This window comes from Kwoniella bestiolae, chromosome 4 (assembly GCF_000512585.2).
Source record: "Kwoniella bestiolae CBS 10118 chromosome 4, complete sequence".
Lineage (NCBI taxonomy): Eukaryota > Fungi > Basidiomycota > Tremellomycetes > Tremellales > Cryptococcaceae > Kwoniella > Kwoniella bestiolae.
Window position 1 is genome coordinate 510,731 of NC_089244.1, and position 14,990 is coordinate 525,720.

The 14,990-nt window shown below is 48.1% G+C and overlaps 4 protein-coding genes across 4 annotated transcripts; 2 read left to right on the plus strand and 2 right to left on the minus strand.

The window, feature by feature from the left end:
* Nucleotides 1–203: 203 nt before the first annotated feature.
* Nucleotides 204–1,663, plus strand: I302_105755 (uncharacterized protein; the record flags this gene model as incomplete). The annotated part of the gene is made up of 8 exons (XM_019191507.1): nt 204–344; nt 416–511; nt 621–701; nt 761–885; nt 961–1,057; nt 1,137–1,278; nt 1,396–1,534; nt 1,618–1,663. The coding sequence occupies 8 exons, from the start codon at nt 204–206 to the stop codon at nt 1,661–1,663; spliced, it is 867 nt and encodes a 288-aa protein (XP_019046137.1).
* A 509-nt stretch (nt 1,664–2,172) lies between these two features.
* Nucleotides 2,173–6,644, minus strand: I302_105756 (uncharacterized protein; the record flags this gene model as incomplete). The annotated part of the gene is made up of 6 exons (XM_065870140.1): nt 2,173–4,278; nt 4,343–5,412; nt 5,468–5,509; nt 5,568–5,654; nt 5,744–6,292; nt 6,371–6,644. The coding sequence occupies 6 exons, from the start codon at nt 6,642–6,644 to the stop codon at nt 2,173–2,175; spliced, it is 4,128 nt and encodes a 1,375-aa protein (XP_065726212.1).
* Nucleotides 6,645–9,483: 2,839 nt separating this feature from the next.
* Nucleotides 9,484–10,446, plus strand: I302_105757 (uncharacterized protein; the record flags this gene model as incomplete). Its single annotated transcript, XM_019191509.1, has 2 exons — nt 9,484–9,570; nt 9,682–10,446. The coding sequence occupies 2 exons, from the start codon at nt 9,484–9,486 to the stop codon at nt 10,444–10,446; spliced, it is 852 nt and encodes a 283-aa protein (XP_019046139.1).
* Nucleotides 10,447–11,886: 1,440 nt separating this feature from the next.
* On the minus strand, nt 11,887–14,825 carry I302_105758 (OPT family small oligopeptide transporter; the record flags this gene model as incomplete). The annotated part of the gene is made up of 5 exons (XM_019191510.1): nt 11,887–12,102; nt 12,199–13,904; nt 13,975–14,079; nt 14,168–14,604; nt 14,659–14,825. 5 exons carry the CDS (start codon nt 14,823–14,825, stop codon nt 11,887–11,889), a joined length of 2,631 nt encoding a protein of 876 aa, XP_019046140.1.
* Between the last annotated feature and the right edge of the window lie 165 nt (nt 14,826–14,990).

A 14,990-nucleotide genomic window follows, 5' to 3' on the forward strand; every position in this document is an offset into this window, starting at 1 on the left:
ATCCCATTCCCACTTCCTCTTGCTTTCCTTCTTTCTTAATTATCTCATATAACGAGACGGTCCAAAACCACTGAGCACCATGTCGTCTGATAAGATCAGTGAGTCATACGCGTCATTCTCGTATTATCCCTTCCCGTCCGACCAGGCGAAAGATCATCACTCCATCCCCCCCAGTGAACCACTCGTACTAAGACACCTTACTGATGACACCTCTTCTCCCCACCCACACAGCACTGTACGAATTCGTCGGATCATGCTGGGCCAACGCACCCAAGATCGCCTTGTCCGAAACTGGATTTAAAAAGGATAAAGATGTCGAATGGGTTTCGATCAACCTTGCTGAGGTGAGTTGATTTACCCCTCCGAGCTCTCATACACTGTAGGATGAGCTGATGAGATTATAACGTTGTTTTAGGGTAAAAACTTTGAACCTGATTACCTCAAGATAAACCCGGCTGGTACAGTACCTACTTTGATCACTAGTGATGGGACGAAATATCAAGATTCGATTGTAAGTCTAACCGCAGGCCATACCATACACCCTCCAGTCCCATTGAGCTATACACACACATTTGATATGCGGGCAATGGACATCGCTCATACCTCAACCGCACCTTCAGTCCGCCGTCAGGCAAATCATCAAGCTCGCTCCTCACCCTCCTAGAGTCGATGCTCATACCAGTACCAGCATAATTGAGGAGGTGAGTTGTTCCAGCTTTGATCTATAGACGACATCGCTCGATGCTGATGCAGCACCCAGATCCACGCATCAGCCCACGACCCCAACGCCACCCTCCTCTTCGCAATCAACGACGAAGATCGAAAGGAGAAATCCAACGGATTACCCAAGGGTTTCCTGGAGGGCAGGCAAAAAGCTTTGGACAAGTGAGTCAATCCCAAGCCCCCTTCTCTTTCATTAGGTGTATGCGTATTCAGGCTGATACCTTGGCAACGTCACAGACTCGCTGAGAACCCTCCCGCCGAGTTCAAGGATTTCTTGTTGAAGAAGAAAAAGGATAATCAACAATTATTGGATTTCTATATTACCGAACCTGATGTGAGTGACCCCCCTATCCCTATGGAAAGCCATCCTATATCATCGCTGAGACCACATTTGTTACTCATCGCTTGCTCAGGATTCTACCAAACAAGCCCACTATTCCCAAGGTCAGAACCTCTGGAAATCCGTCGGCATAGCCATTCGAGGGGTGGTCGTCCAAGCCCTCCAGAAGAACGGAGGACCTTTCGCAGGGGGTGAAGAACCTTCTGAAGTTGACTGTGAGTAAAGTTTCCAGACCTAACTTACCTCGTCGCCATCGTTTTCGTTGTCCAAAATACACACTACGTCCCTGCGCGGTCTGTAAACTTATCAAATTGGTTCTCCCCGTATCATAGACCACATCATCACCTGGCTCGCTCGAACAATCACCAACACCGGAGTAGAACCCGGCTCACCTGCCAGCGTGGCCATCCCAAAATTGCAAGAGTACACTGGGGGTCACAATATCGATCCTGCCATTGGCAAGTACTGGGAGTGAGTGTGCCGTCGTCGGACACTAGGTCATTAATACCAACTCAAGAATCGTGGTATTGATTGCTGATGATTTTTGTGTGTAGCGCTTGGCTCGCTAGACCTAGCTTCAAGGACAATAGTATTCACTAATTGGTGTGTGCGTAAAGAAAAGACCAAGGAAGGAGGAAGTAATGTAGTCGAGAACAATATGACAGAAGGGTTGAGTCCAGTTCATCCATCGATGTCCAATAAATCATCATTTCATGCATTCATATGAAACGAACGATGCAGAATTTCAATCCACCGTCATGTTCATATTCAATGCATCGTAAATCATACCGTGTCAATCACGTCAAACAGTAAACGAATCAGAAAAAAGCTATGCAAGTATTTGAAACAGTGTGATAGATGGAAACAGATGAGATGAGCAGAGCATAGCAAAGCATGGCAAAGCGAATTATAACTTGTTGTTCAAAATACGTATTCGTAGAGGAAGAAATCTATAGAAAAAAGGTTGCAAATCGAGGATGACAGATCGATCGATCACTGGGATTATATAAGATTGTCCATGCAAACCAAGCAGACCGAAACACAATTAACCTTCCCTTCGTAGAAATACCTCATCATTGATCCACTCTCACCAACCCCTCCCATACAAATCACCGCTTGATCTCCCCGCTCATCCGCCTAGGATCCCTCGTAGGTCTGGAAGGTGCGAGCCCACCATTACCATCCGAGGTGAAGCTCTGACCGCTCAACCTATTCTGATTTTGCGCAGGCGGTGAGATCGGGACGAACGCACTAGGTGGATAACCCGTCGACGTAGGCGAGGTATTCGGATTTGACGTACTGCTCGCTGTGGTAGATGGCATGACCGGGGTCTGAGGTTGAGATCCCGCCGGCGAGTCACTAGAACTCATTCCGAATTTGGGTGGTCTGATCACCCTAAATCCCTTTGACCCATTGCCATTGCCATTACCATTTCCAGAATTAGTTGAAGAGGGTAAACTGTTGTTCACACTTCCGGGAGTAACATTCGCACTTGTATTGGTCGTTATCGTACCAGTACCCAAATTCGGACTGGGATGTACCGACGAGACCATATTTCCAGGAGTGGATTGGTGAGTCTGGGGTAATGGTGTAGGTAGAGGTTGGTTTGTCCTTTTCACTCTGAACGTCGAACTTGCTTTTGCGTAATTCGATGGACTCGCCGAGGGTGTTGGTGAATCACCACCGATGGGTGACATTCCTGGACGTTTGACCACAAAGGCCTTCTTGGCATTTGGCGACGGAGATTCCACTCCTGCGAACAATGCCCCGGATTCAGCAGCCAGGACGGCCTTCCTAGCTTTATTCTCATCTCTAGCTTGCGAAGCTATCTCCTCGTCCAATTGGGATCTCTTCTTCTTCCCGAATCCGAAGAACGCGAATCCTCCTCCAGTAGCAGAAGCAGAGGGTGGAGAGTTCAGCTCAGGACTTAGAGGAACGTCTTCGAACGGTAATGGTTCTCTGTATCCTTCTGAGCCGGGTAGATGTGATTTCCTACGGTTGTTCTTCTTGGTCTTGCGTTTGGATGGTCCAGGCTCGTCATCCGATTCTTCATCTGATTCATCGGATACACCTCCCCTATCGCCTGATCGGCTGAACCATCCCGACGACTTGTTTTTCTTGTGTTTCTTCGTCGACGGAGAAGAGTATTTACTATCGGGTGAAGGATCATGTTTCAGATCGTTCAGCGATCTTCGCTTAGGTATAGCCAAAGCAGGTGGTTTAAGTCCAGCATTGTTCGGTCGGATACCCTGTTGCGATTGACGAGATGGACCGGCAGTAGCGTTGGTGGAGTAGCGCGATGCCGATGCCGATGATGGTGAGACAAGAGGTGTGCCCGTTTCAATAACTGCTGAAGATGATTGTTGCCTGTTATGCGGCGGCGACATCGGTCTGTGGGAGACTTGAGATACTCTGATTTGGGGCCCATAACCTCCAGAACCATTACTGACGGCTGAGTCTCGCCTTGGGCCGGGTCCAGCTAGTACTTCATAAGGATTCTCCGCATCTGCTCTTCCACCTCGTACAACCGAGAAACTTCTGTGAGGCGCCGAGCCATTGGCCTGTTGTCCTTGACCGTACAGACCGGTAGTGGGCGTAGTAGCAGAAGGAACGTAAGTGCCCGGAGGAGCGTATGCACCTTTATTGCTGGTGATCACAGGTGAAGGCCTCCAAGCATCCATGATAGCATCGCCGTGACCTTCGGCGGATCTGGATTCCGAGCTCAACCGTTCTGGTTCGGGTGGTGGTGGTCCAAGAGGAGGTGCATATCCAGGAAAGTAAGTCTGGCCTTGATCTTGCCTTTCGTGCATTGGCATGGCTGGATAACCAGGAGTCAAGAAGGGCGTCGATACTTCTGAGGAGACCACAGGGGGTCTAGAGACACCTTGAGAGTGCCGGTCCAACATCATTTGAGTGGTGAGTGATCCAGCAGCGGAAACATTCCTCTGCAACTGCCTTGAACCTCTCTTTCTTCGTTTTCTAGCGGCTGCCTTTCCTCCTCTTACTCCATTCAGACAATCTAGATCCATTATAGCAGCGAATATACCTCCATCTAATTGATGTGTAGATTCATCGAAATGAACCGCACCGAAAATACGGATAAATCCTTCGATCAACTTGGTGATAAGCATGAGAAGGAAGAAGATAAAGGTGATAGCTTGAAGGATCAAGACGGCATAGGTGATCCAGTCGTTCGTGGGGGTGTTGAGAGCGATCTGAAACAAAAAGAACGATGTGAGTATTGGTTAGTGACGAAGCGACAAATCGATTGTGACTTACCGGTGGACTGAGAAGCATCACCAACACCATTGTACACAATCTAAGCATACCCAAGAAAGCATTCGCAGCTCCCATACTGGCACCTTCGCCCCAAGGATACCAAACCCCCGGTATGATCAACATGGCCAATTCCACAATGATGATGATGATAGCCTGAGCGATACCGCTGTTCTGACCAGCACCGACGACTATCCCTACAATCAGACTTGCTGTAAGAGGGACGACTCGGTACATCTGCTTGTTCTCCACGTATATGTTATACATCGGTCCAAGGGACAGTAGGGTTCTGGTCGCGTCGTATAATTTACCACTTGCTGTTCTCGATATTCGGTAGAGGATGAAAGCGGGAATGATAACTGATATAAACGCGAATGCCAAAGCTGCGAATACTCTCGAGACGATGCTTGCTCTGCTGCCCAGCGTGAGCTGATATAGCGAGAAAGCGGTGATTGGTAGATGGAAGATCAAGATTAGTCGGATGAGATTACCGTACAGCGCGGCAGCGTGAAAAGCACCTGCCTCGCCCTTGAACCTGAATCTGAACCAGATTCTTCTGAAAGGTGATGGCGAATTGACTTTGGATTGTTGTGCGAGTGAAGCTCGAGTGGGGAGAGAATTTGGTGTGTCTGACCACAATCCTCCATTTCTAGGATCATATGCTTCTTTGCCACCCATACTCCCTCTTGGACTGCTTCCTAAGCTCGTTCTCTTCGGCCCAGGACTACTGTGTTGCTTGGTCGTTGAAGATCCGATTGAGAGGTACTCGAACAAACCATGTAAGAACCAGATGAAAAGACTGATCAAGACAACGGCAGCTGTAAGAAGCAGGAAGATGGCTAGGCAAGTTCCGAACAAATCTTGAGGACGCAGACCGACCGTAGTGGCGAACGACTCCATACCTCGCGATGCGTTGTGGCTGTCGAATAGGGGGTTGAAGGTGGCTGTATCCAAGTATAGTGGATATTGAGCATCATTCATCTGGGTGGCAAAGGCTGCTGGGACGGTATAATTGGCAGGGTATGCGCTGACTCGCTTAGACTCTGCGTCGGAGCCTTGTATAAGTGTGGTATCTGAGCACAGCTGTCAGTTGACCAGATCGTTGCAACGACCAGAGGTTACACTCACTCCAGACTAGATCTGACCATGCACCTCGAGCGAATATTGGGTCTGGAAGTCATTTTTCAGCTTTAATTGATCTGGCATAGAAGGATATACGACAACTCACAAGCGAATTCGGGCCAGTTGACAGCGATCATGCCCAACATCGTGCAGAACTGAACATGGAAGATGATGTCCTTAAGAGATGGCGTGCCTTCGAAGATGAAAAAACGAATTCAATCAGTACCATACGGCGTGAAGCGAGACAGAATCTTGGTGATTACACCGGATAAGATCACTCACAGAATCTCAAGAGACCACCACTAACACTCAATCTCTCACCGCTTAGACCACTGATAATCATTGTACCCCATTTCCTCAACCTCGCGTCCTTCTTACTAGGACCACCCATCCCAGCTATCTTTAGCGCACTGGATTCCTTCTGATCATATTCCGCTACACCACTTCCGACGATCCAACCAGTAGCGAATCTTGCTCCCCAGCTGACTATCCAGAATCCTATGGCGGTCGCAACGGGTATCCATAGGAATAGCCTGTAGTACCATCCTTTCCTATTATAAGGCGAAACTTGGATATCTATACATGCTAAGTTCGCAGCTTCCGCAGAGGTGTCCACTATTCTCACTTCAGTTTGCAGGGTCGTTAGAGCGTATGAGCTGTAGAGTGGGATTGAGAGGTTCAGAGCGAAGTTCCCAGCGGGTACAGGACAGTATGTCGTATTATATGGATAATAGGGTGTCGGTAGTTCGGATGGAAATACAGAGTTACACAGCCATGAGGTCGATTCGTACACGTTCCAAGTTGCTGCTTTGGTGTTGGTGAAGAGTGTCGCTATGATAATAGAGATATCAGATGTCAGATCGCTTTCCAAAAGCAGAAATGAAAAGTTGTGCATGTTGAATTACTCACCCAGCTTGTTGGTATCATTATCGTACCCCGATACCTCAGCCCCGACCACACCGACCAAATCCACTCTCAGCACTCTATGTCCATCTCCGGTCAGTCCCAACTCTCTCGCTTGATCTGCAGGAACGATCTGAGCGAAGACTTCGGTAACGTTCATTCGGTTCTGACTCGCAGCGACAGGTGAATATGACGAGAGACATGATGAGAATTTCGCTTGGAGGGGGGTAGCGAGAGCATAAGACGCTATTATAAGGATCATAAATAGGTAACTGAGCATTTTGACCTATCATTCCAACCCGAAAGTATCAGCATTTGCTCGAGCTTGCATCCTGTGATCTCGAGTGAACAAGGTAAAGTAGACTGACCTGTGATTGCTACCTAGATGTATTCACAGAAAGGAATAATGTTGGTTGCCTTGGACAAACACAACAACGATCTTTTGTGCCGTCTCAGCTAAAGCGCCCAAGTCACTCAACTACCACTTGTTACTTGAGCAAGATCGATCCAAGCTCGACCTGTTCCCTTACGATACCGATTTTAGATTTTGATTGAAGAGGCACGCATAACACCGTCCTATCCCTGGTTTCAACTTGAGCATACCAGATGCCAGATGGGCAGAGCGGAGGTAGGGGGCTTGGATCTGGTAAGCCGAGAGTATGCAGATCTAATATAAAAGGAGGAGTGTGAAGAGTGATCTTTATGAAAAGAACTAGGTTGGATGTAAGGGGGATACGACGATGCGAGTACAAGTTGAAAGGTACGAGTTAATATGACCCAAAAAAAAAGACGACAAATCGCGTGGGAGATGCATGGTGGATTAGTCCAAGACATGCACGCACACATGTTCAACCTACAAGGGCCAGACAATACACATCCTTACGTCAATACCAAGAGAGCACTCTTACATCCACTCATCCTCAAGAGGCCTCTGCTTTTGTTACATATCCCTAGTCAAGCATACTGTAGCGCTGAACCGTTGGAAGGGGGGTGATTGAACTTGACAATCAATGAAAGGCGATGCAGGGGCGCACTGTCAATTCTTTTTGACTGGGTATCGGCTCTTCTATTCGCGCACTGTACTTCCGCATCCATGTAACGTATTGATGATGTGGGTTTAAGTGTGGCAAGTTGGTGTGATGAACAAGCAACAGATTTGTAGGATACTGCAGATGTATTGATATGGTTGATGCTTACTGCACATCACTGGGATCCATTTAACTTCCCTACCAAACTACATTGAACATACTAGCTCATGGAAAATATCAATCGCTGCGGCAGTTGCCTCTCATGACAAACCTGCGTCAAGAATATGCTTGATAGGTCGCAAAGCGACGCCACCCAGATCCATCAACTAAACAAGAAACGAAACACCTCTCCTTACAACAGGCAAATCGACCATTATTGCTTGACGGTCCGGTTTTTTATTGGCCGTGTCATACCGTCGACCGGTACCACAGCTTCCCCACATTCGGTATGACTCGTCTCCGTCAACGGGCGAATGAAACACCTTTACAACACTTATCTCGCAGCCAGGTGGATTCCAGCTCTATCGGCACGATTCCAGTACTTTCGGATGATCGTGAGACCCTAGCTGATGAGCTCATTTGGATCTTCAGGTGACCAACAAAAAGTAGATCCACCTGCTTAGCGTCGGTCCTATCATTTTAAGGTTTCGTACCATGTCCAAGTGGGATTTATCGGAAATGCCAACCACTGCAGAGAGTGCAACGTATTAGCGAGCCGCATTGGGATGCATGCTAACACTGCTCGGAGGTGACACATCCGAGAGCGAGCTACGTTAAGCTACACCATTTCCGACGAGTGACCGCCAGATACCAGACACTACTAGTATTATTCGGCATATCGATATTTTTTTGCATCTCTGTTTAAATCACACTCAACAAAGTTTGAGCTCCAAGCGAGGTCAGACCCCGAGAACCCCCAAGGCGATAGGCAATTTGTGTGGATCGTTCGTCGAGGTCGGACATACTTGCTTCTCGTAACGAAATTAACCCGCAAGGGCGGACTATAATTGCCCCACCCTCTTACGGGCTCGCCAATGGGAACCCCGCGGAGAGCAAGTGGTTCAAGAATGCAAGAGCGGTCCGTCGTTCCGCCAGACAGCCGCAAAAACAGAACACACCGGAATTGTTTTTTCAGGGTCATGATCGGATTTATCACCTAAAGAAGCAAGTTTGGATGATGGAAGAGAAAAGAAAAGATCGTCAGTCAGGAAAACAACCCTCGCACTCCATTCGGCCCTTCTGTTGTTGCCTCCGGTCATCCTGGACCGGTAATTGAAAGCTGCATGATATGCAAAGCGGACATAACATAGGAAAAGAAAGGGAAAAACAGGCAACGGAGCACAGAGCACACCATGATTCGTTTTTAGCTTTTCTCGGTGTAATAACTTATCGCTGCCCAAGGCATGGGTGGATCTGGTGGATCGTTTATACTGCCTGCCTTATCGGCTCAGCCGTTCCCACCACCGGTCCATCGGTTCCTCGGCTTATCTGAGAGTGTTTGAGGTGGGACGTTCTGTGCTAGCAAATGAACTTGAACTGTAAATATGCATCTCGAACAACCAACTGTGGAGCACGAAGTCTTTCAGTAACATCGTGCAACAGTTTGATAATAGAATAACCATTTCTACCACCTCGCTAAGAGCACATACGTACATCTTTTAGCTGGATCGACAGTTACCATAAACAGCCACCATCGTCACTCTCACTTTTTCACAATCCGCCCCGCATCGTTCAATTCTGGGCCTCCCGTTCTGTCCTCTTCCGCTTTCGCCATCAGTCCTCATCAAGAATAAAAGTAGACTAGCAATAATTTTATCTTCTGAATTAGATCGTATCGCATCAAATCACCTCACGACTGACGATTGAGCGGACCGCTTATCGTTGCAGGAGTTATTAGCCTATCGCAGGTAATTGTAATTGTAAATTAAAAGCATCGGTAGCTGGTGAAAGCGACCGACCGATTAATCCGTTCTCCGTCCCGCATCATACAGTACCATATTCCATCAACTGCTGGTGTTCATTTTCAATCTGCCTCCTTTCTTCTTCTTACACATCACATACCGCTTCATCACCATAGAGCATAGGAACAAGATGGCAGCAGCAACAGCAACGATGGATGATCTGATAGCTTCGTTGGGAGGGTCAATGCATGTCTCTCCAGATCTCAAGGCACTTCAGGTGAGTTTCCAGTTTCCATCATACTACGTATATCCTGTTTTTTCCCACGAGCATTATCTCCCATCATTCCATCAGAACAGCAGTAAGTGACCATCATTTCCGATCAAACAGGACTACTTGGCACAAAACATGGTCCGACCCTCCATGCCCCTCTCACCAAATGTCTCATTCCGCCCAATCCCACCCTCCCGATCAACCTCTTCAACCCGCAAACCCAACTCCCTCCCTTCATCATACACATACCCCGAATCCAACATGCTCCAAGCATATCCGTCACCCATCTACCAACAGAATTCTTACTTCGGTTCATTCCAGGACGAAACACTCATGAGCGTCACTACCCCTACACAAGCTCAAAGGCCGGGCGGACCATTACGTCGATCGTCATCGTACGGTTTTGGATTTGGTCAAGCTCCTCCATCCCCTCAGACTGCGTACGCGAACTTTGAGTCAGATGCATTCGCACCGTTATGGCAAGAACAGCAACAACAGCAGTACCAACATCAGCAACAGGCTCAGGATCCATGGGCCAAGATGAGGGCACAGGGACCAAATGCTTTCTCGGGGTATAATGCTCAAGCTGGACCATCGCATGGTAATGCTTTTGGTGGGTTTAGACCAGCGCAGGGATTCGGGATAACCCAACAACCTATGATGGAGACTCCGCCTACGCCGCCTGCGGAGGACGACGAGGAGATGATGGATGAGGATTGTATTGATGCTGAGATGGACGATTACAATGAGGAGGAAGACACCGTCGAGCGGGTCATGGGAATCACGTCGAATAGTGTGGGGATGGACGGGAGGACGATGGAACAGTATGGTGGACAGAGGGATCATGATGATATTTGGGGTAGAGGAAGGAGGAAGTTCTGAGAATGCGAGAGGGGGGATGGGAAATGGACGATTGTGTAGTGGTGTTTCTACGGGACCATCGATGTAGTTGTCATTGGAGACCACCAAGTATAAATTAAAAAAACTGGAGCCCGGGTGTTGTACATAGTCTCTCCTTCTTGTAGATATCAATAAGATCTGTTATAGAGTTGTGATCATAGAGTATACCGCTTCCAAACGCATGAACAGCTTGAAACGACACGTCACCAACGACGGTAGGGGACTGCCCTTTGGACTGTCAATCGTTATACTCTCCAAATGAAATCAATCCAAATCGGAAACCAAGTCTGTTATCGCACTCACTTAGATCCAAAACCCCGTGACATACTCCATATCCTCATCTGTGGGCGGAAGGGGAGGTTCAGGTTTGGGGATGGCAGGCGGTTTCATGATGTTTGAAAGGTTCGATCTTGTGTTTATTTTGGTCTTGTGTATTGGCGGGCTCAAGCGGAGGTCCAACATCTGTTCGACTGTGCATGGGTTCACTTATATATGAAGTTGAAAGCTCATTTCATATGACTTCATTCTAGCTTCGAAAAGTGGAAATCGGATCCTGCCCCGCGCACGACCCGACAGAAGCATTGTTAGTGTGATTCTACCATTCCTAGTTCTTCCTGGGATCAGGAAGTAGCATGCGACATGCCGGGGAATAAGATCCGTACCGAAGAAGAATTGCATTCTTTATTCAACCTGAAATTTCGGAAGAAACGACCGATATACAGACGAGTACACACACACGAGAGGTCGGTTCGGAACATGTTATTGTGTTGAGTCTACGTACAACTTCGGTAAGTAATTCTGCTTCCTATGATGGATCCTGGATAACAGGTCACACACCATACAGAAGACGGTGGCATGACACTGCAGCGTGCTCATGCACGACTCAACCTTTCCTAATGAAAGAATGGTGGTACGTCGATTCGTGTTGTTTCGACAGTATCGTATATCAGCCTAATCTCAGGCAGAACCGAGCTATGGTTGCAAAGCGTTCATACAGAACACTGTGTCTTGTTCGGTTCTGACATCATCGAAGCAGCTTCCACAATGTACGTCCCTACTATAGCAGTATGGCTGATCTGCTGGTTTGGATCGACGGCGACGAATTGTGATTGAGGTGGTCATGACCTGAGAACAACCGATCCATGTCTCTCTACAACTCGACACACAACTTTTTTCTACAGCGACGTTACTTGAGTATCTAAATTCTGTATGAAAGTGAAAACCGCCTTCCTTGCATGTACACCTATGCCCTTTAGAACAACGAAATACTCCCAAAAAATAGTTCACCACAATTGTACGACAGCTTCACTCACTCTCCATCCCTTCCGGCAAGCTTCCAAGATCTGCAAACGCCATATCAGCTCCGGACCACAAAGAACTCGATGGATACCGAGCCGGTCCTCTCACTGACTTCGCCAGGCTTTAAAAGTAGTCACCAGGAGCAGGTCCAAAGTATCCTACTTCGGGAATATCTAGCCTAGGGCACCCGCCCTGACCTTCACATCCCAAATTAACAACGTTATTCCCCCACCAATCGATGGCGATATTACCACCCTTGGGAATCTGAAGAGTGAAGAAGATAAAAAGACCAGAAAGAGCGATACCACAGGAGAAGGCGGCACTGATCACGTAGTTCCACTATGAGGGATATCATGAAGAGTCAGCTGGTCCCAGATCAGGCAATATATGAAGATATAGACTGCGATGAGCCGATGGCGAACAATCTTCACTGACCTTGGACCAGAAAGCTAGGTACCTTTTTCGGATGTATTGAAACGAGATGAGGTTAACGTAAAGGTTGCCAAGGTAATAAGCCAAGTTATAAGGCGCGGCAGTGTTGACAGGACCCATGCAGAGCATGACTGGGTGAACCTGCCTCAAGAAGGAGGATTTTGGGTATTTGCGCCGAAGAGCCCAGTAAAGTCCGACCAAGATAAAACCGAGTGGGAAACCAAGTAACATCATATTGTACTGTTGACCTTTACCGAAAAGCTTTTTGGGACTAATGATTCCCCAGAAGATGATCGAGGTGTAGAAACTGGTCTGAGAAGGACACGTAAACCTGAAAGCGGCGTCGGAGGTACACACATCTTTGATGTCCATGATGAAGTTGTATTGCAAAGCCGAGACGATGGAGTAAATGATGGTGGCAACGATTTGAGCAGAAAAGGTGACACGTGGTGGGATTTTGAGGTAATGAGCAAGTTTGAGGTCATTACAGAAACTCAAAGCCTGCCAGGACGAGAGATATCCCCAAACTTTGAAGTACATGAGTGCGTTGGCTTGACCGGCGGTGATGGCCCCACCGATGATGTTGGCGAGGATATTCAAGGCTACTGGGATACCGGTGACGGCTTGAATTATGCCGAGTGGCAAGATGAAGACGATTGGTAGTATAAGGCCGTAGAACAAAGCCGCCACGGGAGCGTGAGTGGGCCAGCCAGCGATAGCACCACATCCAAAAGCTATGGGCAAGACCAGTAGAATGAGATAATACCAATCGGGCACTTCCTTGTAATGCTTCATCAGCCTGTAATGGACATCCTCCTCGAGATCATCGTCTTCGACTTTCTTGAACAAACTTCGGTAAACGCCTCTGAAGCCTCGAGCAATATCCCGTCGGTAGAAAAGGAAGACGTAACTGAACGATGCGCTGTAGGATGCAAAGGCCCAGATATTGTAGACAATGTAACCGGCACTGAAGAAAGGTTGACTGTAAGATCGATAAAGGTTCTCGTCGAGTTTGCCGGTGGCGGAGTTAAGGACCGAAGTGACATTATATTTACCACCCGTGTTGTCGAAGGTCCCATTGGAGTTGATGGGAAGATATCCAGTGTTCCAGGTGTTGGTGAACCATACGGCGAGAATCATGACAGCGCCGATGAGGATACCCACCACTTGGTTGGCTACAGCAAAGGTGGGCAGATACAGGCCCGTGCCGCCAAACATGTTCCAATCGAATGTTGGCCAGGGGTTCAAACCTAAACCACCCCAAATTCCAGTGACAGCCGTAAGATTGACATTGTCGGGTGATATCCAGGTCATCCACGAGAAGGTTGATAAGGCCTGGAAGATGTAGGAGGGGAAGAAGAAGTAGAAAAACATGCACAGGGTCCCCACCAAGAAAATCTTCTCCCTAGAAGCGCGATAGATACGACCGAAGGGTCCAGGAACAGCCTCATTATTCTGCTGATGGAAAGCTTTGACTAGGGCGACGGTATTGAGCGTGGCGGGCCAGATAGCGACGGATGGATAGACCAGGAAACGACGAAGAAGACCAGCTAGACCGTACCCAAATAAGTTGACGGCAAGAGACAGAAGAATCTGATAGCCACGATTGTAGGCAAAGGATTGATTGAAATACTGAGGCATCGCTTGGACAGGGATGATGTAAAAAGTGTAGGGGGCGGTGAAAGAGATGTTCGCCATGATCGAGATCACTACGAATGGAATGGAAGTCAGCCATTAAGGATCAACATGAATGAGATGGAAGTTGGCAAAATCTCGCACGCATATGCTCTTTGGAGCTGAATTTGCCCGGGTTCAGGCTATGTTCACCCAAGAATTGGAAGCGCCTGTCGGGCAGGACTCGAGCCAAGAACACACCCAGAGGGTCTAGCAAAAGTGGAAGAAAAAATACAAAATTAGCCTGCTTTGCTCGTCTGCCACATGCCCAAATGGAGAGAGATGATAGGACGCTCACATGCGGCTAGTTGAGCGACGTTAGTACCTATAGAGATAGCAGGGTTTCTGAAAGCAAATAGATTATCGATGAATGACCCGATAATGCAGAAGACAATGCCGATTGCCCAAGCCCTTATAGTGGAAACGGGCATACTAGGATCGTCAGTCGGATCGACGTTTGCACGAACTTCGACGTAAGGTGAGTTCTCGGTAGCCAGAACAGCTTCCATTTTCATGCTGTGGATCACTTGGGAGTAGTTGTCTGGAGAAGCGAGAATATCGGGATTCCCAATGAAGCCGATCATATCCTGCAGGAGTGTACCTGAGAAGTTGGGATCGTCCTGGTGCATGAGTACAAGCTCGTTGACAATCTTGATGGTCCTTTCAAGGGTCATGGCGTCGCAGGCAGCTTCGAGTCTCGCGGCCTCCTCTTCGGTCATTCCGAGCTCAAGATGCCTGGCGTATCTGATCAGCAAGACTCAACAGCCTGATGCACGGACAGAGCCTTACATCGCAACCTTGACTCCTTCCGCTTCTCCTACAGCCACAACATAACTACTGTGCTCGGTGTCTGATCCCTTAACACCTTCATGCTGGACGTGTTTCTCATCGTAAGAGTGTTCCGATTCCAGTTGAGGGAGTTCGGGGACCAGGTCCGCGTCGCGTTCATCAGCCATCGGGTCAAGAATGCAAGTTTGAAGTATTCGTCTGCCAGTGAGTGGTGATTGATCAGCTTGCCCGGAAATGGATGGGATAAAGATGACATTCCATTGGCCTTTTATCGATGTCATAACATCATGGTTGGCGTGCAAAGGATAGTGCCTCCGATAGACACTAAGCCT